Source organism: Mus musculus, chromosome 5, assembly GCF_000001635.26.
Source record: "Mus musculus strain C57BL/6J chromosome 5, GRCm38.p6 C57BL/6J".
Lineage (NCBI taxonomy): Eukaryota > Metazoa > Chordata > Mammalia > Rodentia > Muridae > Mus > Mus musculus.
This window is the reverse complement of record NC_000071.6, coordinates 114,354,954-114,380,506: the sequence shown is the minus strand read 5'-3', so window position 1 is coordinate 114,380,506 and position 25,553 is coordinate 114,354,954. Positions and strand designations below refer to the sequence as shown.

General features: G+C 53.8%; 2 protein-coding genes across 6 annotated transcripts in view; one reads left to right on the top strand and one right to left on the bottom strand.

Moving 5' to 3' along the window:
* Position 1: 1 nt before the first annotated feature.
* Positions 2–16,935, top strand: Kctd10 (potassium channel tetramerisation domain containing 10). Of its 2 annotated transcripts, none has more exons than NM_026145.4 (7): positions 2–81; positions 5,398–5,611; positions 10,279–10,448; positions 11,480–11,566; positions 12,113–12,165; positions 13,103–13,298; positions 14,641–16,935. In NM_026145.4, exons 1-7 carry the CDS (start codon positions 79–81, stop codon positions 14,863–14,865), a joined length of 948 nt encoding a protein of 315 aa, NP_080421.2. In that variant the 5' UTR covers positions 2–78; the 3' UTR covers positions 14,866–16,935. The 2 variants fall into 2 exon arrangements, with proteins under 2 accessions (NP_080421.2, NP_001153413.1); NM_001159941.1 differs by having other exon boundaries at positions 11,477–11,566.
* The window catches only part of Myo1h (myosin 1H), a 75,324-nt gene continuing 65,701 nt past the window's right edge, over positions 15,931–25,553 (bottom strand). The window contains exons 22-32 of one of the 4 annotated variants that reach the window (NM_001164573.2): positions 25,247–25,315; positions 23,494–23,578; positions 22,429–22,588; positions 21,533–21,616; positions 20,903–20,996; positions 20,708–20,763; positions 19,887–20,022; positions 19,394–19,464; positions 19,183–19,280; positions 18,299–18,398; positions 15,931–17,516 (exon numbers count right to left, since the gene is read on the bottom strand). In NM_001164573.2, the coding sequence (NP_001158045.1) occupies positions 17,493–17,516; positions 18,299–18,398; positions 19,183–19,280; positions 19,394–19,464; positions 19,887–20,022; positions 20,708–20,763; positions 20,903–20,996; positions 21,533–21,616; positions 22,429–22,588; positions 23,494–23,578; positions 25,247–25,315 (977 nt within the window). In that variant the 3' untranslated portion in view covers positions 15,931–17,492. Of the gene's footprint in view, positions 17,517–18,298; positions 18,399–19,182; positions 19,281–19,393; positions 19,465–19,886; positions 20,023–20,707; positions 20,764–20,902; positions 20,997–21,532; positions 21,617–22,428; positions 22,814–23,493; positions 23,693–25,246; positions 25,316–25,553 lie in introns of those variants that run through there. The other 3 variants (NM_001368676.1, NM_001368675.1, XM_030254425.1) reach the window with 3 other exon arrangements.

The window sequence follows — 25,553 nt, the reverse complement described above, 5'->3', positions numbered from 1 at the left end:
CGCCCCCTGCATTGAGCGAGCTGGGTGTTTCCTGCCTCTCAGTCCGGATTTGGAGACTCCGGCGTCCTCCGACTTTTCATGGTGAGGGCGGTGGCCGCCGTCGGGGAGCTTCGGGGCGGGCGAGGGTGGCGACGAGGCTGAGCGGGAGCGGTGGGGCGCTGAGTAGCGCGTGCGGGCGAGGTCCGGAGCGGGGGAAGGGCTTCAAATGAAAGGAGCCGTGGTCGGGGTGGTGGTGGTGGGGATCTGCGAAGGGGCGGCTGGTCCTGCGGGCGGTGGTGGCGCTGGGCGGCGAGCCTGGAGTGCTGATGGGCGATGGGACGTGGGAGATCGTCGGGACAAAGAGACGGCGGCGGAGGCATCGAGACCGACGCTCGGGGTGGGGAACGAACGAGGGTTCGAGGGCGTGTGGAGAGGGGCGAGCGTGTACCCTTGGAATCGAGCAAAGTCTGGCCTCTGGGAGGCTGTGCCTTGAGTAAGGTGGGGTTCCAGGCAAGAGAGGGAGGGGGCGTCTCTGAACCCACAAGTCTGGAGCGAGATGACTGGTAACAGTAATTCTAAGGAGACATGTCTGAGGTCGGGGTACCCTGACCACAGAGTCTGGCCTCAAGTGGCACCTGGATACCTACCTAATCACTTCCCTTGAGGCCCTAGGTGACCACACCTCGGGAGTCCCAGGATGTCAGCTGTTGCTGTCTGCGTTATGGGATGGTTTCGGTTTACTTGAGATTCTCTAGGGTCTGTCCCTTGAATGGTTCTTTGTCCTTGGGTGGGGATGGGGGGCGGGTGGACTATTAACCCAGGTCTTCTTTGTCTGCCACTCACTCACAAGATCAGTCCCAAACTGAAGACAGATGACTCGGCCTGTGTCTGGCTTTGGTCAAGCTCTATTTGGTATAAAACAAGAGACACACACATTGGTAGAAGGCGGCCAGCAGCACCGGTAGACCACCAACTGGTCCCCTGGGGCTAACCTGGGAACTAGTTAACAACAGGATAGTCTGGGCTCACCGATGTATTTTTACAGTCTCTGTGTGTCACTAAGGATTTGGGCTGTGAAATGGAGGGCGTTTGAAACCAGATTCTAATACCTAGCTTCCCTAGTAAGCAGGATTGACAACATCCTCATTGAGACTGTTTGGAGAAGTTCTCAAAAGCAGGAGAACTGGGGGGGGGGGGGTGACTATCCTAGAAAAAAGTGTGGGGCTTTAGTTTTTGGCCTCCTTTAACTTCGTTTGCTTCACGCAGTAGCCCTGTAGCAGAGACCTCAGGTTAGTTTAGCCTCCTTGCATAATACCCCTTAAGCAACCCGCCCGGAAGAGCTCCCTTCAGATCTCCAAGGCTACTAGATAAACAGATTGTCTAATCCTCCTTTGTATCGGAATCACCTGAAAGAGCCTTTTAATCCCAAATTGCAGGCAGCAGCACTCCTTGCTGGCCTGGGGTCTCCGCCCAGGCAGGCAGGCAGGCAGGCAGGCAGGCAGGCAGGCAGGCAGGCAGGCAGGCAGGCAGGCAGGCAGGCAGGCAGGCAGCAGTGTCTTGGAAGCTCTGGTGACTCTAATATCTCCAGTTGAGAACACCAAGTCTTGAGGAGTTCAGGAGTGGAAGGGAGCCTGAGGGAGGAGGAGGAGGTGGGCCGGGCTTTGACTCTGTTCTTGGGGCAGGGGCAGGGTGAGGGTGGGGGGAGACAGTATTTGGAAGGTTCTGGCTTTAACAGTCTGTTTTACAAAGGAGGAAACTGAGACTTAGGTTCAATAGCTCTTGTGAACCTTGCACAGAAAGTGGCGGCCTGAAACTGCAGTCCAGGTTGGCTCCACCATCGGCTTGTTTCCCTCAGCTTTCAGGAGACAGTCTGCAGGGAGTTAGTATTTTCTAGGTTTTGTTTGTTTTCCCCTGTCTTTTTTGTCTGGCTTTCCAACAAGACAGTCAACAATTCTCTCTTTTGGCCGATTTTGTTGTGGGTTTTTTTTTTTTCAATCGCTGTGAAGTGAGACTTTTATTTTGTTGTGGGTTTTTTTTTTCAATCGCTGTGAAGTGAGACTTTTATTTGTGATGTTTTGGTTTGTTTTTATATGCGGGTCAGGAAATCACTGGGCCAACAGAGTATGAGGTTTGTTAGAGAGCTTCTTCAAGACCACAGAGCTAATTATAGCCGAATGAAGGGGTACAGAACCATTTAGAACAGAGGCTTGTCATGTTGACTGCACATTAGAACCAGCTGGGGAAATTAAAAAAAAAAAGTTCCCTGGGCCACACCCGGAAGGCTGATAACAGAGGAATGTGTGTGTGTAGGACGCAGACATTACTGTCTTTTAAAAGCTCCTCTGGGTTTCCAGTGTATGGCCAGGTGGAGCCACCATTTATTTAGTGGGCAACAGTCCGGAAAGAAACTTAGATTCACCCGTCCCACCAGAACAAACTTGTCACTGACTCACCCTTTCACTGGTACCAAGTTTGCTCTCCTGCACACACAGCCCCCCCCCCCCCCCCCCCAGTTACTCATGAAGTCGGCCTGCAGGAGGACAGTGTCTCTGTGGGGAAGGCAGTGGCAGGCGACTGCTCTGTGACCCCAGGTCACCATCACAGCCCAGGATGTGAGTGGAGCCAGAACCTGCCCTCCAAGGGTCTATCCTGGTGCCAGGCACCAGGCTGCCCAGGGTGTGGGACTCAGGAAAGTCTCCAGGCTTTCATTGCTTCACCTGGTGTCTCAGGCTCCATCCTGATCCTCCATGCCTTCAGTTATTCATAGTTGGAGACAGTCTCCAAAGAGGAGACGACTTAAGACTCAGATAATCACAACAGCAGTGTTTCCTGCTGAGTGTTTGGCCGGCCTGGGCTGTGCTGAGTGCTTTGTGTCCACCCGGCTGCTTGCAACAAGGAGGGAGGGCCAGTGTCTGATAGCTGGGATACATTCGGGGATCTTGCCCACCGTGTCCCTGCGCCAGTGTGTGTGGCCGAGTTGGGGCCTTGAACATGGGTCTGGAAACACCTGAACTACACACTGCTTATCTTTCACCTTTTTTCTTTCAATGAGACGGAACTGTTCTATCTTGACTTCCATGTCATAGCTCTAAATATGCCAAGCATCACAAACAACCCAGGGCCGGGCAGGCCTTGGCCACATGCTTTGCTTGCTTTTCGCTGACCCTCTGTGAGCCATAGAATAGAGATGACCAACGCTGCCTCCACACTGTGGATGCTGTCCCAGAGTGGTAGAGATTAAGTGGTCAGGGGCATGGGCATATATATATATATATATAGAGAGAGAGAGAGAGTGTGTCAGTGCTCTCTGCCCTACTTAGAGTGAGGCTGCGCAGATGCACAAGTTCTTTAAAATCCAGCCATCTGTACACAGAAAGAATGATTTATTATATGCCGAGTGTCTACACAAACGTACACAGCTGTATCTATGTCCTGTATTGTACCAGGTACCATGAAGATGCTAGACTGTACCATAGGTAATACATATGCACATATGTGTATGTCTAGATGTCTTGTGTGTGCGTGTACTTTACAAGTTTGTATCTAAAAAGAACATGGAAAAGTATTTACAGTTTGGGGTGGATATCCTTCCCGCCTCCCCCCCTCCCACCCCCACCCCACCACACACAAACACACCAGTGAGCCTTTCTTTTGCCCCCAGGTCATCAAAGTTTTGGGAAATGCTTTCTTCCTAGAATATCCTGCCACCCGTGGACAGTATCTCTGGAGGATGTGTTTGGTCATGACTGCTAATACAGTGAGTGAATGAGAGAGAGAGTGTGTGTGTGCGTGCGTTTGATATTCTGCTTTCCTCTTTGGCACCATGCCATAGATTCCAGGAGAACTCCAGGTGAGCTTTAGAACACCCCCCCCCCCACACACACACACACACACACTTGTTTGAGGAAACCCTTCCTTGCAGGGACCATTCTTTCTGCTCTGCTCTGCAGGGCTGTGATGCAGGTTCTCCAACTGTGATGTCCCACCACAGGGTTGGGAGGACAGAGAGTAGAGGGGCCAGAAGTACGGGAAACCCTTGAGCGCTATTCATGCCGCCTGCTCACTGTCTGCTGTAATGAGCTGCTTCTGTTTTGTCTCCTACCCGTTAAAAAGATAGATGCTTTGCCATTTATGATGTGGTAATATAATCATTTACTGATTAAAAATAGGGAAACCATCATTTTTCAGGTGGCTTGATAAGTTTTGTGCTGCCTGTGCTCTCTAGCCGAAAGGAAGCAGGAGCACACCTGCGCCCACTGCAGCTGGGTTACCTCCAGGTCACACAGAGAGTGCAAGAGGAGCAGGGGTGTTCAGAGAAGCGGCGCCTCTCTGTGCAAGATACTGTCAGCAGGCAGCTGATTCCATGCTTCTGTGTGAGGACTCTCACCCTGAAGGCGGGACACCAAGACCCGCAGATCCACAGAAGGAACACACACATCTGCCAGGAGACTGGGGTGTAGTTTTGTACTGTGGATAATGATCGTGTTCTCTGTGTTGGTGGATGGTCTTGTTTTTGTCCTGCGGCGGCGTGGCCCCAGAGCAGCCTCATGTGTTGGTAAAGCTCTGTGATGGTGTCCAAGGCCTTGCAGTGCCGGCAGCCATGGTGTCTGTGGGGGCTGCTTCTCTCTCTCTCTCTCTCTCTCTCTCTCCCTCCCTCCTTCCGTTCTTGTTCTTGCCCTGTATTCAAGGGTCAGATCCAGCCCGCCTCTGGACATCTCAGGCTCTAGAATCTGATGGATTCATCCTGAAGTACATAAGGACCAGGTGCTACGTACCCCTGGTCTCAGTACCTCAGGTCTGGTGTGCTGCCTGGACTGCTGTAGGATCTTGTAGTCTGGTGATGCTAGGGCAGGAAGTTGCCCCTTTTTCTGAACCTGCTTCCTCATCCGGCCATTGCCTGCACTCAGGGACTCTTTCCCCGTGGGAAATAGTAGGAGAAGGAGTAAGGTCCTAGCTCACAGAAGCGAGTTAATCTGGAATTCATTTGAAAGAAGGTCCTATCGGCTGCTCTGTGTATAGCCCTACAGGAAGGTAGAGCGTCCCAGCACGCCATCCAGGGACTGTTGATGGCAATGACAGACATCACATAACACAGAGACAGACTTATGCCTACGGGGTCATTGGCAATGTTGGCCCGTGAGATGAGGTGTAGATTGGGGTGAGCTGAGAGGGATATGTTCCTCTCCTAGAAGGCCACCGTCCAGCAGCCGCCAGCTGTCCTCCTGGTCTAGTTAGCCCCTGATTTACAGAGAAACCAGAAATCCAAGTTTTGTTTTTTCTTTGAGCTCTTGAGTCATCTGTGTTGGGAGTCCAGTGATTCCACGGCCGAATCTCAGCATCGGGATGTTGTTGTTCAGCCTGGAGTTAAAGGAGCAGGGCAGGTAGGCAGGCGTGCTGACCCTGTCTTCTCTCCGGCAGGAAGAGATGTCAGGAGACAGCGTGGTGAGCTCAGCGGTGCCAGCGGCTGCCACCCGCACTACTTCCTTCAAGGGTGCCAGCCCCAGCTCCAAGTACGTGAAGCTGAACGTGGGGGGCGCTCTCTACTACACCACCATGCAGACGCTCACCAAGCAGGACACCATGCTGAAGGCCATGTTCAGTGGACGCATGGAAGTGCTCACGGACAGCGAAGGTGAGTCCCCTGCCATGCAGGGTGCTAATGTGTCATTGTGCCAAGTGCCACAGACATACTAGTGGTTTAGAGGCCCAGCATTCAAGGCACTCAGACACACTGAAGCCCTGAGAGTCTTGGGGATATAAAACTCAGTCTGGAGGGTGTGGTCAGGGAGGGCTTCCTGAGGAAGTAGCGCTGGAGCTGAGACCAGACTGTGAGTAGCAGTAGATAAGGACCCTTGGTCTTGACCTGGCAGGTCTGCTGGGTGACTTTGAGCAAGATTTCTCTTCACTTGCTTCCGTAAAACGGGGCCAGGTATCTTCCTGTGTTCATTCTCTTGCAGTTAGGTGCTGCTGGGTTGGCACTGGAGAGTAGTGTTTTATGAGCGGGAGGCGCCCTTGGCTGTGCCACACCCGCACTGTAGGGCGTTTGTGGAAATGAAGACAATGGCAGCCCAGCAGCCCCAGGAAACCAAGGTTATCTGAGAACCCAGGGTCATTGTGCCATTTGGTCCAGGAAGGTTCTGGAAGAGCAGCTCCAAGAGGGTGGGCAGGCTGGGCAAGCTTCTTGGGGAAATTCTTCATAGGTGGCCTAAGGCCGCATTGTAAACTGGCTGTGGGTCACAGCCTTCCTCACTCAGCGGGGCAGCAGCTGGGCCAGCAGCACACTCCTGTTGAAGATGCAATGCTAAGGACAGTTCTTGGTTATTGTTTCCTTTAGTCCCCGCCTTAGCCCTTTGCCTGTGGAAGACGTTAGATGCTTCTTCCATAGCTTCAGGCCTAGAAAGAGGTGCAGCTACTGTCCCTAAGATCTCTGCTTCTTACTCTCTGAGTGGGTGGGCCCGTCACCCAAAGCCAGATCCCTTGATGGGTTGGCCACTGCTTTGGTACAGGAGTCCTTCAGCAACCCCACAGAGGCTTGACTGTCAGGCTGGTGTTCTGACCTCAGCAGTCACCCATGCCAGGCAGAGCCATCCTGTTGCCCTTGGAGGACACACTGCATAACCTGACCTACATGCTTAGGTACAAATAGGAATAGACTGTCCGCACCTTAAAGGGGCACCCTGATGTGGAGACCCGATCGCTGACAACTGAGCTGACATTTGCTGTAAACAGAAAGGCGGGGACTGGACACAGGACTCAGTGCTCACAGAGGATGACGGGCAGCAGCTCAGCTCCGGGACCTGATGCCGGCTGGCTTCTGTGAGCGAGCACACACATGCTTGTCCTCACACAGCACACATAAAGACACTGCCGGTGGAGAGAGGGACCCACATTAGGGCTTCCCATGGGAAGAGAAGGAGGTTTCACCCACAGTAGGACAGAGTCCTGGGAGTGTATGTGCCATGTTGATGGAGCATGGCTGAGAGAGTGTGGCTTGAGGAAAAGCCCGAGTGTGGGCTGCTGTGAGTGTCCCCTTGCCTGAGGGCCACACTGTGGGCACACAGTTCCCCAGTGAGGAGCCTGAGTGTGGGAGGGAGGCACCTCTGGGCATGAGTCCTTCCTCTGCCACGGCAAGTGTTCAGCTGACAGTCTTGGAGCCTTTTCCTGTGTCGGGCATGGCGCCAGTTCTACCTCACCTGCCAGACACTGGAGCTGGGATGTGGACGAGTGGCTTTCCCTGAACCTCGTCTCACGCTGCTTACAAGTTGTGAGTGTGCCTGAAAGCCACGTGGTCAGCGCTGGTGCTCAGAGAGCTGAGCCACCGGGTATTACTGAAGGTGGAGGATGGACGCCCACCTCCGAGGCGTGAGAACGGGAGGACGGGGGTCCCATCTTACCCTTCAGGAGTAGATGTGCTTGTGGTTCGGAATTGCGCCCTCGAGGCCGTGAGCAGGCTTTCCCTGACTTCTGTGAAAAGTTCAGTTCTGACCACCGTAGCACTCTCTGAGGCCCCCCACACCCCCAGTGGCCCGGAGGGTTTGTGCAGCCCACAGTAAGAATGAAATTCTGGCACGGGACCTTGGCTCCGAGTGCCTGCCCAGCATCTCCCCACCACCACATCGAAATCCAGGCGTGGTGGCACATGCCTGTAATTCCAGCATTCAGAAAGTGGAGGCAGGAGGACCAAGAGTTCAGGGCCCCGTGAGGCCCTGTCCTCCCCTCCCCCACTTGTGTTTAGGCTAGCCTGCTGTGCTTTGTTCCTGTGGAGCTTGAACACTGCGCCCTCCCAGTCCCAACTCCCAGGCTGCAGATCTCTGACTAATGCCTTCAGAATCCGGGAGTGTAGGAACTAGGCTGAAGCACTCGCTCATTTTATTACGTGCAATCCTCTCAGGAAAGTCAGGAGACTGACGCAGGGTGGCCCCTGGACCGTATCTGTGCCTGGCTCCTTTTTCATGGCCACCATTAGTCTGACTGGGTGCAGCTCAGTCCGCTCACCCGAGGACTGCAAAGCTTCTGTCTGGGTCCTGGCCAGACAGTGGTGCAGTCTGCTCCCCAGGTGGATCCGGCATACAGGCAGGTTTGTAAGTGTCATGCTTACCACTGCCGTGGAGTTACCATCTTTCTGTTCCTGTGGCTTCAAACAGTGTTTGGTGTTATCTTCCGCTCCTGTTCACTTAGCGCTGTGCTTATGACATCATGAGTCAATAGTCCCGGCTCAGGCGTTTCCCTGAGGTTGAGTAATTCCTTCTGCACATGTACTGCAGCTAGTGGGACACGTTGGTTTGATGGTCCCGCAGACATGTCCAGTTCCCAGTGTTGGGGATGTCAGACTTCCCCCTGGGGAAACGGGACAAGGGTCGGGACTTCCCTTTCCTGCCTCCCAACTCCAGGTCTGGAGCACTAAGCTCCCTCAGCTCCCACCGCTCCCTCGGCTGTCCGTGTCTTCCACTGTGCTGATTATTGCCAGAGCTTTCTCCTTGGTGCTGAGTCAGTGGGTAAGCCTCACAGTGGTCTAGCCTTCTGCCCGCACTGGGCTCTGTTGACCATTTAACTGTTGCCGAGGAGCTGTGTGATCCGGGTTAGGGTTCATTTTGCAGTTCCTAATTTCTGGCATGCTGTGCATCTGTTTGTCTTACTGGTTTGGGTTTCGTCTTTCAGCCGCCTGGCTGCATCTGGTTTGTAACCTCTTCTTTTCCTCACCGACTCCTCGCTGCTCTGTAGACGTGCGTGCTCTGGGTCCTGCTTCCTCGTGGGCTCTGTTTGCGTGGAACTTTCCCCAGACTGACTGACCTCCGCTTTCTTCAGTACCTCTACATTCATGCATGGCTTTTCTTGTTAGGTCTCTGCCTCCTTCCTTTTTCCTTCCCTCCTCTGCTCTTCCTCTTCCCTGTCTTCCTCCCCTCCCTCCCAGGGCTGGGACAGAGCCTGGGAACTGTCACTTGCTAGACAGGCCTCTGCCTGCACTTCAGCCCCATCCGCGGTTTCTTGATGTGTCTGCGATTCTCAGATAAGCATTGTGGCTGCTGTCTGTGACCTAAGGGGCATTTAGCAATGGCCAAAGGTAGTTTTGGTTGTCACAGCCTGGGTGTTGGGAATCTGCCTTACAGTACACTGGACAGGCTCCATCTCACAGATCTTCCCTGAGGCCTTAGGCTCAGAAATTTGGGTTGTAACAGGTATCTCTGAGTGACTGTGAAGGCTGGCATGCATTGCAGTTGTAAAGAGAGGCTTCCTAGGGGAGAAGAGGAAGGAGGGTGAGCGCCCAGGCTTCCCCAGAGAGGAAACACCAGTGTGCTTATATGAAGTCAGCCAGTAGTCTCCTGCTCCAGCGATCCCCTATCCCTGCCTCCTGCCCCCTGCCCCAGCAGCCTCAGTACCCTGAAAGCCACAGCGACTCACTCCTGGGGTCTGGTGTTTGCAGCGTCCCGACAGTCCTGCTGCTGCTGCCTCCGCCACCCATGATGTGATGTGCTCACTGTCACATGCCTGTAGTTAACTGTGTGTGCTGCCTACAGGCCAGTGCTGTGCTACGTGCTTTCTGGCCAGCCTCTGGCCACACCTGTATGCCCGTGCTGTGCATCCCATCTGCAGAGGAGACCTTGGGATAGAGCTTAGGGGAACACTGAACATGGAGCAGGCAGGTGGCAGAGCTGGGGTTCAGACAGTGGCCCTTGCTTGTCACCATTGTACTAGGTGCTGAGACGTCCTGGAGTCAGAGCCTCTTGGGCTACCCTGCCAGTCCTGCTGTCCCCGCGGCCCTGGAAGCTCTCCTCAGTGCTGTGTGCTCCAAGGCAGCAAGAGGCCACTTGATGGCAGTCTGTGGTTCTCCATGCTGGCAGTTGAGCTTAGTGTGAGGGATAGATGCCTGCTTTGAAAGCAACCAAAATATTTCAAGTCTGAATGCTAAGCTAATTGAAACCTCATGGAGTGTGCGCTGGCCGGCGCCTCTGCCCTTATTTGTTCAAAGTGCGCCTTCCCCACAAGCATTTCCTGGCATTCTTGAGTTGGAGCCCAGTGTCCCAGGCCGCCTTTTCGTTTACAGAAACTCTGGGCTGTCACTTGAGTAATGGATTTGGGGGATTTTGGCCTTTCCCCAGCAGCTTGAGCTGGTGGTGCGTTGAAGGCAGGACACAGGCAGGCTCCTTCCAGGCAGCTGAGTGCGTCATTGATGGCTGTTTCTCTCAAAGCTTGGAAATCTTTATTCTCAGTGGCTGAATCCCACGCCCCTACCCCTAAGTGACAGCAAGCATCTCCCCTGACAAGTGCCCTGTGACCTGGTTTTCCTGCTGCCCACTGCAGGCTGGATCCTCATTGACCGCTGTGGGAAGCACTTTGGGACAATCCTCAACTACCTGCGAGACGGGGGTGTACCCTTGCCTGAGAGCCGCCGGGAGATCGAGGAGCTGCTAGCCGAGGCCAAGTACTACCTGGTGCAGGGCCTGCTGGAAGAGTGCCAGGCCGCCCTACAAGTAGGCACCCCCTTCCCTACTCAAGCCCCAGGTTCACAGATAGGAGGGCCAGTCTCAAGCCAGACTGCCCTGATGTATCCAGAGATCCTGGGTCACCTCTGTGTGGGAATGGGCCCTTCAGCTCCCTGTCTACAGATCTGAGAGGTTCACTGTAGAACTTGCCTCCTTGTCCTGTCCTTTGTGTCTGAAAGCCATCCTCCCCTCCTGTTGGGCTGTCCTTCTCCTTGGCTACCCGAACACTGCCTCAGGTGCTCGGTCTGTTCCCTGAGAGGCCGCCCCTTGCGTTTTTACTCTGTATTGGTTTGTTCAGGCGTCATTTGAGAAGTTTCCCATGCAGAATTGGGTGGCCCTTGGCTTCTATTTCAGCCCAAGGAGATGCTGCATATGTGGGACTAGGAGCCATTGTCTTTTGGGGGCCTTCATGGTTGGATGATAGACTGACTTTTTCAAGGGAAGCCTTATGGGGGAAGATGTTAAGGAGTCCTCCAGGCGTGGTGGTGCCTGGAACTCAGGCACTCAGAAGGCAGAGGCAGGAGGGTCACGAGTTTTGAGGGCAGCCCAGGCTACCTAGCAACACTCTCATAAAGAACCAAAGAGGCCCTGGACTTTTTCTGTCTGGGTTGTAAGCATGGCTGGATGCTGTCCATCGGGGACTGAGCAGGCTCGGGGGACTTGCAAGGCGTTGAGAATAGTAACACATCTACGCTCTGCCCTGTCTCTCACTGCAGAGTACAGATCTTTCTCCTGCTTGGGGGCCGGGCCGGGCGGGGATGTCTGGGCTCTACTGTGGGCTTCAGGGCTCATTCTTTCTCCTTTCATCTGCTGCTGCCACTACAGTGGGGTGGAGCAGCTTTTATGCAGTCACCTGCTGCATCGAGGGCTGAGTTTTGAGTGTCCTCCCAGGCAGACAGAGTGGTGTGTCCTTCTGGGGGGGCAGACAGAGTGGTGCAAAGTGGCTTCTTTTCCCCTCTCATTGCCTGGCTTTCTGGCTAGCGGGCCCCCTGGGCTGAAAGCACGTTTTGTTCCAGCAGAACAAAGATACTTACGAGCCCTTCTGCAAGGTACCCGTCATCACATCCTCCAAGGAAGAACAGAGGCTTATAGCGACGTCAAATAAGGTGTGCCGAGGCTTGGGGTGTGTGTGTGTGTGTGTGTGTTTACTGAGTGTGGGGTGGTGTGAATGGGGAGGGTGTGTGTACCTTTGTATATGAGTATGGAGGTGTCTGTGTGTGGATGATGTCTCTGAGCGTGGAGGTGTCTGTGTATACCTTTGAGTGTACCTGTGTGAGTGTGAGGGTGTCTGCATTGTACCTGTGGGGGGCTGGGGAATGTTGGTGTGTGTGTGTGTGTGTGTGTATGAGTGAGTGAGTGAGAGAGAATATGAATGAGAATATGTGTATGTTGGGGGGGCTTGTCTGTGGCGGGGATATAAGGAGTGCCTGTGTATGCCTGTGTTTGGTGTGGGGCCGGGGGAGGCAGTACCCAATGCCTGCGTTTTGAGGGAAAGGGCATTCTGAGTGGGAAACCCCATCTCACACGTTGCCCCTGCCCCTGGAACTTGTAGCAACACTGCTGTAAGCTCTGCTAGCCTGTGCCCACAGCCTTCGGGCAGCCAGTGTGCCCTGCACCCCCAGGAGTAGTCACTCTCCTCTCCTCCCCCACAGCCCGCCGTGAAGCTGCTCTACAACAGGAGCAACAACAAGTACTCCTACACCAGGTAAGCGAGAACAGCAGCGGACAGCAGCGGCCCGGCCCGCCACTGTCCATCACTCACAGACCACACCTCAGCTGGGCGGGGTGGTGGGGGGGCATTCACCCATGTCATAAAATCCAGCTTCATGTCGTGCGGTTGAGTGACTTTGACACATCCACAGTGTGCAACGCCAGTACTTTATAGCATTTGGCCGTGTCGGCAAATGAACTGTCTCCCTCATCTTCCCAGCTGCCAGCCTAGAACTTGCTGCATCTTGTAACTGATCCCTCCCTCACTGTGAGGTTTTTAGGGTTCGTGAGCACTGTAGCACCATCACCGTGCCGTGCCCTTACAGCAAACGCCGTTTTATTGTCCCTCCTCAGCACGGTCTCCTGGGTCCTTTGCAGCTTCTGTCTGTTATAGATGCGGCCGTGAACATGAAAGTTCCGGCGTGTGTGGACATCAGTGGCCCTGTCTCTTGGGTCTCTGTGACTCTGGTTCAGTTCCTGGGGACTGCACTGTTTGAACATTGCCACCCACAAGCAGTGGATGTTTCTAGAGCGCCCTTGGCTCTCAGGAGGGAACGTGCTCTGTAAAGGAGTGACTTGAGGGATGGAGAGAGATAATGAGGTCATCACGGACCCAGAAGTCTTCCTTGGGCATATGCATCCAACGGGGCCTGGCAGCAAAAGCCAGGAGCTGGCACCCAGAGGCCCTGCAGTCAGTGTTCTTCTTAGGTGTGGGTGGAGCAGATGTGCCACCGTGGGTTAGGGGCACAGCTGCCCTGGAGACCCCACTCTGCCACTTACACATTCTGGAGCAGCAGCCTCTGGTACCTTTCTCAGGGGCTCACTTTCAGTAGAGATAGAGAAGGGGCCGGAAGGGCTCTGAGAGCAGGAGCACCAGGCGGATATCAGCGGGGTGGCCATCTCTGCTCAATTTACCCAATGCTCTTCTGCAGCAATTCTGACGATAACATGTTGAAAAACATCGAACTGTTCGATAAGCTGTCCCTGCGCTTCAACGGGCGGGTCCTGTTCATTAAGGACGTCATCGGGGACGAGATCTGCTGTTGGTCATTTTACGGCCAGGGCCGGAAAATCGCTGAAGTCTGTTGTACCTCCATCGTCTACGCCACTGAGAAGAAGCAGACCAAGGTGAGGGCCGTGCTCACGGGAACTCAAAAGAGGGGGTTGTGGCAGGTCAGAGAAATGGGGGCACTTCCTACCGACACTGGGCAAGCAGAGAGGGCTGTGCTCCCAGCTGTCTCCGGGCAATCTGGCCGGATTCAGGTTTGCACCTGTGTGCCCAGCCGCTAGGGCCTTCTCCCTCTGGCATCCTGATCTTTCTGACTGCCCGTGTGGGGTCACCCTGCTCCGGGTGGCAGGAACTCCACCAGCATGGCCTCATCGAGGCTCACCGGTCAGAGGCCTCTGCTGCCTTCCGAAGCTGACCCTTGACTGCCCTTGGCTGTCCACCCTGTCCTTCCCTTCTGCTGACCCGGATCTGTCTTCCGCTGACGTAGGCTCCACACGCCATGGCTTTTTACGGTTATTACGTGTAGGTGTGTATATCTGCAGGGGGTTTGTGCACATGAGTGCTGGTGCATCGGATTCCCTGGAGTTGTGAGCTGGAGCCCGGCTCACTGTCAGAACCACACCTCTCTCTAGGCGTGCTTGCCCAACCTTCTTAGACTTGGAGTGAAAGTGGCCCCCTCTTTCCCGCTCTCCCCTTCTGCTCGCTGCACATTCTGTCATTTCTCTCTCACCCTAAGGGAAATGGACGTTAATTTTGCCAAGGTTCTAGTCACCTGTGTGTAGGCCATAGTCACCTGTCGGGGTTGCTCTCACCCCTGAGGCTTTGGGAGATGTGGTTCCATGGGATCCTGGAGCTGGCAACTGAGGCTAAACTCAGGTTGTCGGGTTTGGCGGCTCTACCCTCTGAGCCACCTCAATGGCTCCGCTATGTTTTTTTGGTGTGTCTGGCAATTGCCACTGTGAGACTTGGGTCACAAGTTCCGCCTAGCCTTGTGATTGGAGCTCTTGTGGCAATGTGACTTTCCCAGCCTTCAGCCTCTCACACCGGCTGTCCCCATGGCTGGTCTGTGTGAAGCTGAGGAGCAGACCCTGCCCATGGAGGAAGTCGGATACCCAGAATAGCTTTGCAAGCTCTCTCCCTTCACTGTCCTGGGCTCACCTCTCAGTTACCCAGAGAGCTGGGGCTTTGCTTATCCCTGTCATTCTCCCACCCGCTCAGACCCCAACTCCCCACCCCTGCCATGAGGAAGATGTCACTGAGGACAGGCTCTGCTTGCAGCCGTGAATCCGCTGGAGGCCGAAGTGTAGTCAAGTGGAGGACATCCAGGGAGCACTGTGGACTCCCTGGGATTGCATTGTCAGCCTAGGAGCTGGGGAGCCTGAGGCCCTGCTGAGATGTAGTGTGAGGTAGTGGCCATGTGCAGCCGGCTAACGTTCCCACCATGTATTTTGTGGGGCACAGGTTGAGTTCCCTGAAGCCCGCATTTATGAGGAGACCCTGAATATCTTGCTGTACGAGGCCCAGGATGGCCGAGGACCTGACAATGCCCTCCTGGAGGCCACGGGCGGGGCAGCTGGACGTTCTCATCACCTGGACGAGGACGAGGAGCGGGAGCGGGAGCGGATCGAGCGCGTGAGGAGGATCCATATCAAGCGCCCAGATGACCGGGCCCACCTCCACCAGTGAGCAGGCCGAGCACCCTGCCTTCTGCCCTCCCTCTGCTCCTGCCCCGCCCCCTCAGACCCTGTGCAGGCTTTGGGGCACCTCCCACTTCCCCTGGAGTCTGAGACACTTTTGTAACAAGCCAGATGATTATTTTGTTATTTCTTGACAAAGTAGATTGCTTCTGTGTTGGCCCGGGTGTGCACCCCTTCTGAACATGCTGTGTCTGGGGTCCCACCTCCCGTGAGAGCCTGGAGCCCAGCCTTCTGGGGCCTTGGAGGAAAACGTATGAATGAGTTTGGCGTGTATGTGAGAACCTTTGTTGCAGTATTTATTTTTATGGGTGTTGACTACCTATTAGGGCCTCTTAGGTGACACTCCCTCAAGGACTTAGTTTGGCAGTTGGGAGGAACTGCGTAGTTGGCAGCCGGCCACCAAGGCGTCCTTGAGCAGCCTGGCCCTGGTGTGTTCTGAGCAGGCAGTCTTTGCTCTCCTGTGAGTCTGCTCTGTGTGCGGTTTTGTACAGAGCCCCTTGGGCACAGTGGAAGGGGGACGAAGTGTGCTTCTGGCCTCTCCCTGGTTCTCAGCATGGCAGGCACACTCCAGGCTGGGAGCAGACCGATTCCTGGCAGTTGGCTGCTCTCTCGGCTCAGTCCTTTTGATGTACCCCATCCAGGAAGGGGCAGCCATCGCTGCTTTAAGGGTCTACTCCTCTCTTGCATGGCTTCCTTTTCTCATCAAGGGGGTGCCTTGCCCTTTGGTTAGGAACTGGGGTGACCGCAGACACTGGCACCAGGTGAGGACACCACTGAGTTTGCAGCAGTTTCCCTGCAGAATAGAGTGGGCATGCAGATACCTTTGGGTCTTGTTGTGTTCAGGGGATGTGTGTGTGACTGCTGGTGGGACGTGTGACTGTAGGGCGCAGGCGCTCACGACAACAGTCAGTTACCTCGAGTCTGCTTTGCGCAGAGGAGTCGTGGCTGAGTAGACTAGTTTCAAGGTTAGGTGAGAGTGTGGGATGGATTTGGCTGCTTGATAAAGGAAGTGTTGGCTATTTTTTAGACCAAAGGTATTAAGTGGGCAATCTCTGACAGGTTTTAAAATTTCTATTTAGCGACGGTTTGTACAGCTCGCTTTGTACATGACAGTTGTATACCTTTCTCTTGTATCTGACACAAAACCTATGATAAATACTCAAACAATCCCGACTGGATCGAGGAACCATGTATGGGGTAGACTTTTGTATTAAGAGCCAAGAAAGGGAGCTTACGAATCATGTTTCCTACGTTTTTATACTGTTTGTTTTAAACGGCAGCCCTGCCCAGTGGGTTCAGCTTTTCTAGGAAGTGAATGTCAGTACTGGTGTTTTCTATAGGAATGGAGAAGCCATGTATACACTGTGTAAATGCTCATGTGAGAATGACCTAGCGGCACAATCTGACTTGCCTTGGCCTCTGGCCTTCCGGTTACTGTTTTTGGCAGCTCTCTCTACCTTCCTCTATCCTCAAACCTTGTGCCTGTAGCTTTGTACTTCAGCTCCCAGGGATAGGAACAGACCTAGTGAACATTCCACGGTGCCTGATCTCGCTGGCAACTGAGTCCAGCTAGGGCCTGACCCAGCGTCAGTCTCCAAAGCTCTGCTTCCGGATTCCAAACACTGGCGTGAGGGGCAGTAGTCAGCACTTCTAGATCACCATCTAGTGAGTCGCTGGTGTAGAGTGAACTTTTACTGCACACTAAGGGCTCACAATTAAAATAAACCAGAATAGCTTTTTGCTCATGGTAACCAAGTTCAGTGTCTGTGGGGCCCACAGCCTGGCAGGTCTGGCCCAGCTCTCTGTCACCTGCTGTGGGAGATGGACCGTTTGACCTCTCTGGAGGCTGAGACCCCATACCTGCTGCTCAGTGCTGGTAATCAGCCCTCCCCAGAGTGCGTGCCGGCCAGAGGGCTCCACCCACAGTCCCTGGTCATGTACGCACATCACACTCTTCCTGCCTCTGCACTATGAAAACCATACTGGGAGTTTTAGAAGTGCTCACTCTTGTACGAGTGTCTGCGGACATGTGTAAAATAAACGTTAAACTCTGCTTCTACTCACGCCGCCTTCTGGTCTTTTCGAGATCGCCTGGCCCAGTCAGCAGGGCTACTGAGGTGCAGCAAGGGCAAGGCTGCCACATCCTGCCTCAGAGTCTGTCCTTCTCTGGAGGGCTGAGGGATGGGCTGGTGTTAGATTGGCATCAGAGGCCCCGACTCCCCCCGGGATCCGGGAGCCTAGCCCATCCCTGGCAGCATGCGCCACGGGCAGCCGGGTTGAGATTGTGCCTCTTGACAAGATTTTCTTTACTCCTGGGTCTCAGCAGCTTGCCAGAGGTACAGAGTCTGCCGCCCACCCTACAGTGACTTCTTGGTGTGCGCCTAAATTGGGTTCCACCAGGGACAGGGGAAGACTCTAGGTTGGCTCTCAGGAAGCGACTAGATACAGCGCCACCTGAAACCTGGCTCTGCCGTAGCATGGGCTCCTTGATGCGGCTGTTCTCCAGGAGCTGCCGCATTGGCCTTGAGCGTGGATAACTGGAGGGGTCCATGCTTGTTTGGTGCTCACCTCAGCTGGAGGAGAAATAGTGACCGAGGAGGGCGGGGTCATCCTTTGTCAGGTTTTCTTCCCTGCCGACACCTGGGGAGAGGAACAGCCAGCTTTAGAGCCCCGCCATCTGCCCTGGAGGAAGCAGCTCCCTCCTAAGGGAGCAGCCAGGTTACAAAGTGATGCAGAGAGACCGACCAATCAGCATCTTCAGCCGTAGATAGGCATGGGAGAGGGACTGAGTGGCCACCGAGTCCCGGCCAGTACCTCACTGAAAGATCACCGACTTCACTTTCAAAGTAACCTTTCCTTCCACTTGTCCCTGAGGGGGCGGAGGGTCCCCATGCTGCAAAAAGCACTTTTTATATAACTATACCTGTAAACCGGTTTTACATACGAGTAAGATATATACATTAAACAAGCATATACAGAAAGTGCATTTCACGGGTTCCTCCCCCGTCTGCTTCACCCATGGCACCAGAACACATCCTCTGGTCGCTTGCTCCATCCGACCTGGCAAGGACTGTGAGGACCTTCTGACAGGCGTGTGGGAGCTCAGCACCCCATTGTCACAAGGCAGTGCGTTCAGATCTGAACCTTAGACCTGGGACCTTTTCATCTTGGCTGGGTTCTGAGCACATGGCAGAGCCTTTTGTGAGCCAGCAAACACACACCTGGCTCTAACACTGGAAAATGACAACTGTCTTGTGTGCCCCTCTGGTTCACAACACCTGCCCGCCCATCTCTCCAGTACCATTTAGTTGCTTTCTTTCAGAATACCAGTTGGGCCCGGCTAGGAGTGGTCGATTTTGGCTTATAACTATGCGCGTATCCTCTAGCGGGCCCCCCCCCCCCCCCCCGCACGCACCACTTACCACTCTTAACTGTCCGTTTTTATCTTTATAGACTTGGTCTTCCTCTCCAGTCTCAAAAACTATCGTGCCTTCTCTCCCAGGACTGACGTAGAACTGTAAACTTAAAACGCAGGGGACACACGCTGTAGTCTGCGAGAGAAACTCCCTCGGGGAACTGTCCTAGCTGATGACTGAGTTCCTCCGCTTTGTCTCACTGTTGGTTACAATCAGAAGGGTGCCCTCACAGTGGGCTTCTGGTGGTCTCAAGTCAGTCCGACTGTCTGAAGGACCTTCAGATGCATTTATAAGAGCAGCCTGCAGGGTTCCTGCTGCAGCTCCCAGCCACCCAAGGATTCTATCTTCTGAGCCCCGGCAGAATTGATGCCCTTTTAAGAGTCCCCACCTGCTCTCTCTACCCTGCCCGTGAATTCGCCCATCAGGGGCTGAGAGAGCACAAGGAGTCCTCACAGCTTTGGGCCTCGGGCACACTGGGTAGCCCTGCCTTGCTCAGGAGTGGAGCACCAAGGGTCTGCTCCAGCGTTACTGAGAGGATTGAGAGTTCTCTGCCTGAACCAATTCTTTCACCCCCTAAAGAAACCAGCCTTTCTGCTGTAACCAGCACCTGTGCCGCCGTTATCCCCCCACAGAGAGTGAGAACCGGTCCCCATGACCATCAGCGTCCCCTTGGAAAACTGGAAGGAGATGCTGACTCCCTTGTATACCCTGTATCCAAGATTAGGATGGAGAAAGGAATGTTCTTCACTGTCAAAGGCATGGTGCCGCAGTCTCTGGAGCCTCCCAGTCCCTACTGGAAGACCCCTTTCCCCACCCCACCCCCACCCCCCGTGCCAAGGAGGCAAATGGGGCTCATGCTGGCAGCCCTGTCACCGTGGATAAGCCCCTACCTTCCCTGGACAACACGGACGGTGTGCTCCTTCCTTATGAGCATGGCGAGCTTAGTGGCCACCTCAAATATGTGTTCACACTGCAGGATGACGTCCCCCTGTGGAGAGGGAGGGGTGGCAGCGAGCTGCACATGAGTGGCGTTTTGAATGTGGAGGTTCCGCAGGGTTCAGCTTAGGGAAGTGAGCTCTTGTGGCCGGAAGCTGTAGTTACCTTTTGCTGTTTGTCCGCTGGTGAGATGTGAATGACCAAGATTCCATCGCTGAGGCTGCTGGTGGAGACGCCTGAGACAGAGACAAGAGTCTGGCATTAACTTAAAGAATGGGGAAGCGGAGCAGCGGTGGCGCATGCCTTTAATCCCAGCACTTGGGAGGTAGAGACAGGCAGATTTCTGAGTTCAAGGCCAGCCTGGTCTGCAGAGTGAGTTCCAGGACAGCCAGGGCTACCCTGTCTTGGGAGGAAGAAGGAAAAAGGAAAAAAAAATTGGGCCTGTGGAGATGGCTGAGCCTGAGGACGTATGTTTGGATGCCCAGCACCCACATAGAAGTGAGACATACCGACCGGGCAGGCACATCTGTAACCCAGCATTAGAGAGGGGTGGGCTGGACTGGGTGGGTGCTTCCACTGAGCTCCAAGGCTCAGCGTGGGAGCCATCTCAGAACATGGGAGAGAGGGTAGAGACCCTCAGAGACAGCCTGGCACTCACCTCTCACGGCTGCATACTCTATCTTCTGCTTGACTTTGGAAAGCTCCACCAGGTATGCTGACCTCTGTGTGAGGAGGAGTTGCCGCTGCCGTGCCTTGAAGCCCTTCCTGTCATACTTGATGACCGGGACGCCATACTGCAAAGTGGCTAGTGTCACCAGGAGGGGGAGGGCCACCTCACCCCAGGAGGGCAGGGAACAGAGCCTTTCCCAATGGAATCCCGTGGCACTGCCTCAGGCACTCAGCCTGACTCCTTTAGTGGAGCCCTTTTTGCTCCATTACCCTGGCTCTGTTCTGAGCTCTACCTTACTCCTCGGGCCCCCGAGGAAACAGGCTGAGGCTGTCCCCAGCCTCTCATAGTCTCACCTGCTGTTCTTCTCCAGAACCAGGCAGGTGACAGCAGCCACCAAACACATGAGCAAGAGCCCCTCCCTCAGCCCTCAGTGACCCACAAGCCACATACTATTGGCAGCAATGACCTCCTCCTGGCCACTGTTGAGAGACTGGGGTCAGGACTGGGGTCATCAGTTCAATGCCCCACCACCACCACCATCAACACGAGGTCTCATGAGAAAGGTCCTGGCTATATCTGTTGCATAGAGAAGCAACCAAACAAGCAAGATTGTTTGGGAGATGGCAGACAGAAGACAGGGAATGGCAGTAGGCCTCTGTTGGCAAACGCTACCTGGTAATGTTAGTTAATGCCCTGAGTGGCAGGGGTGAGCCCCAGCGGCACCCTGGGTTTAAGCAGCACTTCCAGACGCTCACGGGGAAAGCACACCCAAGCCTCAGATATAATAAGGGTCTCGGTGGAGGCCGTACCTGGATTTTCTCACTGCCAAGCAGTTGGAGCACTTTGGGATTTATGTTGCTTTCATCTAAGGAGGGGACCAGAATGGGAGGAGTCAGCACCAGCCCTGGGAGGAAGGCCTGCTGCTGCCGGGCTGGGTCTGTTCCCCTTCCTGCTGAGGCTCAGCTGGGGAGAGGCTCCCTTGCCCTCTCAGAAAGCACACTCACCCAGTCGGCTGCCTGCAAACAGTTGGTTCAAGCTCTCTGCATAGCCTTCCTTCTTCCCCCGGAATATCTCGCTCGTGACCACCTTTTGCTGCATCTGTAACAACAGGTCAGAATGGGAGCAGGCAGCCCTGGGCAGTTTTCAGGCAGGAGCTTTTACAACAGCCCCACAGCTTACACCGGTGGAAAGCAGGCCAGTACCTAAGTCAGAGCTCTGTAACTCCAGCCCAGAGGCAGCCTGGGACCTGCTGCTTGTGTGTGTCAATAAAGCTTTATTGGGACACAGCTACGGCATTCATGTTTACATGTGTGGGACTGCTTATTGCATAACTACAGCCCAGAAAGCCTCAAAGATGGGAGTCTGTAGCCCTTCACAGAAAAGACTACAGGTAAGTGTCCTCTAGCTCAGGGAATCCTGCCTCTGGAAGCACAGGGCCCGGCTGGAGTCTGTTGCCATGGTAACAACAGAGGGATGCAGATGGAAGCAGCTAGAAGTTCCTCAGCCTCAGCGGCTCTACAAGTCACAGGAATAGTGAGACCCTTGGCTCCCCGGTAGAGATGGTAAAGTCGGCTTAGTGCTAACAATCTGGTCCCCACCACCGCCACCGTGCAGATGCCACCCATCTGTCCTACCATGGCTTTCCTCTCGGCTGAGATTCCACGGCAGTACTTCCGAACAAGGTTCCTGGTGCACATCCTCCTCAGCAGATTGGAAGCCTGTGTGGAGAACAAGCTTCATTCTCACCCCCACTCCACACGGCAGCTTTTTAGATCATGGTGGTTCGAGTAAGTGAGACAGCAGCAGCTTACATTCAAGACACCCAACCTGGTCCCTCCAGCAGGTCAGCACCGCTGAACTAGGTTTCGCTAACTTGGGCGTGATTAGAGCCACGGGGGAGAGGGGGTTTGTAGAAAGGAGAGTAGGTGTGTTGCACAGTAGGGGCTTCTTAACAGTAGCTACCACCCTAGAATAGTGGTTCTCAACCTGTGGGCGGGGACCCCTTTGAGAGTCACCTATCAGAAATCCTGCATATCAGATATTTACATAGGATCCATAACAGTAGCAAAATTCCAGTTATGAAGTAGCAATGATAATGTTATGGTTGGGGGCGGGGGTCAGCACAGCATGAACTGCACAAAAGGGTTGCAGTGTTAGGAAGGCTGAGAACCACTGTTCTAGAACATTCTTTGTGGAACCCATGGCAGTCACTTAGCTTCCAGACTGCTCCATCGTAGTTGGAAACTATCCAGAGGACTCTCACATATCTGTAATCTCAGGGCTTGGGATGCTGGGGCAGGAAGCTTACAAGTTCAAGGCCAGCCTGGGTTCTACAGTAAGAACCTGTATTTTGTAAAGGTTCTGTCTAAGCAGCTGTCTGCTGGGCTTATAACCCCTGCTAATGAATGCTGAGGTCTCCCATTCCTCCTGAAACACATTTGCAAACAAAGACTTTGAAAAGCAGCCCCGCCAGTTCCTGGTGCCCACATCACCCGTAACACGTAACACCGGCATCCCAGTTGAGACTTACATTTTCCAGGATGCCCGGAGGCCTCAGCCAGCTCTTATCCAGCACGTTCTTCGGCACATGGTAGCGAAGATTCAGGATGTAATTTTTCCTCACAAGCACTACGAACTCCTCATTGTCAGGACAAAGGGGTTTGTCACGGTTGATGAAACCCTTGACGAACCTGGGGGAGGGGGGTGACAGGAGAGTTTACACAGCCACGCAGGCTGGGGACCAGTAATGCCGCACCCCACCCCACCACGCCTGCCCCTGTGTTCCACCCACTCTGCTTTCTCTCTTAACTAGCTTGATTTGTCGGTTTATAAAAATGAGCAGCGTAAGGCTGGAGAGACGGCTCAGCGGTGAAGAGCACTGGCTGCTCTTTTAGAGGTCCCGAGTTCAATTCCCAGCAACCACATGGTGCCTCACGACCATCTGTAGTGGGATCCGATGCCTTCTGGTGTGTCTGAAGACAGCTACACTGTACTCGAGCATATATTAAATAAGCCTTTATTTTTAAAATGAGCGCATTACATAAAAGCCAGGCTTCAGCTTTCTCTGGCTACGCGGCTGGGCTCATGTCCTCTGGAGGACAATCAGCCTCCAGATTGCCTGCAGTCCCCACAGCATCCTGTCTGATGACCATTTGTAAGACTTGCTCACTCTCCCTGGCTGGCTCTGGAAGTCACGTGGCTAAGGGAGCCCAGCGCAGTCAGCGAAGCTGAGACCTAACAGGTGGGATCCCAGAGCAGAGAGACAGCAGAGTTCCCAGCATGGTCTGCGGGCGGAGCTTTCTGTATACACCAAGACCACAGCTAGAGAGACGGCTCAGCATGTTTGCTTTAGGTCATGAGGACTGAAATTCATTCAGATTGGAGATCCCACAACAGGCAGCTCACAAACAACTAACCCCAGGTCCAGAGGAGCCAGTGCCTCTTCTGGAATGCACCCACACCCATTTGCGTAGGCACGTACACATGCCACGAGTATATACATACATACCACACTCCTGCCCCTTAGAAACAGCCATGGAAACCCCACCAGGCCTATGACCACACTGCGGTAACACTGGTCCTGTGGAGACTCTACCTCCGTATGATCTGCACCGCCCACCTTCTTCTCTTGATCTCCTTCCGAGCCAGGACTCCACGCCAGTGGGCTTCTAACTTGGTGGCTGGAAGAGTCCACTGCTGGCATTAGAAGATGGGACATTCACGCAGAAACACGGAAGGCTTTCCCAGAAGAATCCAGCCACTCAGCACACAGCAGCCCACTAGAGGGCTCTGCTGGTCCCAGAGGCTGCAAGCAGGGTACATACCATTCCTGCAACTCAGAGCCTGCACGTACCAGGCAGCAGCGGAGGCTGGGAACCTTTGCAGAAGTTCAGAGTTACAGGAGGGGGCCTCCTGGGGGCTCTGTGGGGAACTACACCTGAGAACTAGTCCCAGCACTGAGTTGAGTCTGGTTTTACCTAGTGCTGACTTTCAGTTGCCACATTCAAAGCTGGAGATTCATAAACAAACAGGGACATGAAAAATTAGCTCTTGGCTTGCCTCCTTGTTTTAACGTTGTGTGTGTGTGTGTGTGTGTGTGTGTGTGTGTGTGTGTTTCTTTGGGTTTTCAGATTGCGTTTCTCCTCTAGAACAGCAGTGTTTCCTTTGGAGGACTGGCAATTAAAAAATCACACATTTCAGTACTCAGAGCCTGGGGCTGGCAGACTGTGGTCGGAAGACCACCTGCCTGTTTATATAAAGTTTGATTGTAACCCAGTTAAATCCTTCCTTTTATATACTGCCTAAAGCAATCCTTAGGCTTCAGTGGCAGAGTTGCTTAACTGTGGAGACTGTAAGACCCACAGATTAGAAATACTGATTTGGGGCTGCAGAGATGGCTCAGGGGTTAAGAGCACTCAGTGTTCTTCTCGAGGTCCTGAGTTCAGTTCCCAGCAACCACATGGCGGCTCACAACCGTCTATAATGGGATCTGATGCTCTCATCTGGTGCGTCTGAAGAGAGCAACAGTGTACTCACATAAAGTAAATAAATAATTTTTTTAAAAAAAGAAATATTGTCTTGATGATAGCTGCCATAAAGGAATAGTATACAGCTTTGAAAAAGAGGTAAATCGCCTCTCGGCCTTTTGGCTAAGATCAAGTGTGAAAAAGCGGTAAAATATGTCCACCTCCTGGTTGAGTTTCAAAAACAATTCAGAAAACAAAACTCTAGCCACCAAAGACCAACACCCATCAAACTATGCTGTCCAGTGACATCCATAGATGGTAAAACTATAAAGAAAAAGTCTAAGAAATGGGGGCGGGGGGAGGTAGTGGGGCGTTGCTTGAAAAAATGACTCCAAAGGAGTTAAGTGATGTGTAAAACTTTCAAGAAAATCCTCTTAGGGACTGAGGAGATGATGGCTCAGTAGGAAAGTGCTTCACTCTGCAAGCACAAGGACCGGAGTTCGAATCCCCAGTGCCCATACAAAAGCTGGACATGGAGTACACACTGTGATCCCTGAGCTGGGGCATGGTGGAAGCAGAACGATCCCTGGGACTTGCCAGCCATTCTGGTGAAGTCAGTCAGCCCCCTGTCTCAGGAAATATGATGAAGAAAAAGAAGATACCCAGCATCGGCTCCCAGCTTCCACAATCACACACGATGAGCATGTGTGCCGGACACACACACACACACCTTATTTACATGTGGGCATGTAAAACCTGTGCACAGGACAGGTATAGGCGCTGTGCTACGATCTCGGAACTAGGCCCGAGGCAGCCCCAGACAAAGGTGTGAAGAAGGGTGGACAGAGGGGCAGGGCCTGTCACACGTCCTCCCAGTCCTACCTGCTTGTCTCTTCTTCATGTACTCCCTTCTCCCTAGGCAGCCTTTGTACGTGGCCTGGATTCTTGACACTTAAAATAAAATGAAAGTTTTGGTGAATTGGCTTCTGCGTCTCTGATCATGATTCCCGGAAGCAAGACTGATCTCCGGAGTGCGGGCCTCCAGAGCCTGCAGTGTAACCATTCTCGGGGAGCTAACAGAGTGGGAGAGACAGGAGCAGCTGCTTCCGTTAGGCCTGGCTCCCAGGTGCTCTGTGGAGCCTTCCATAGGGCGAGGAAGAGGCTCAGTGCTAGGTGCCCAGTTCATAGC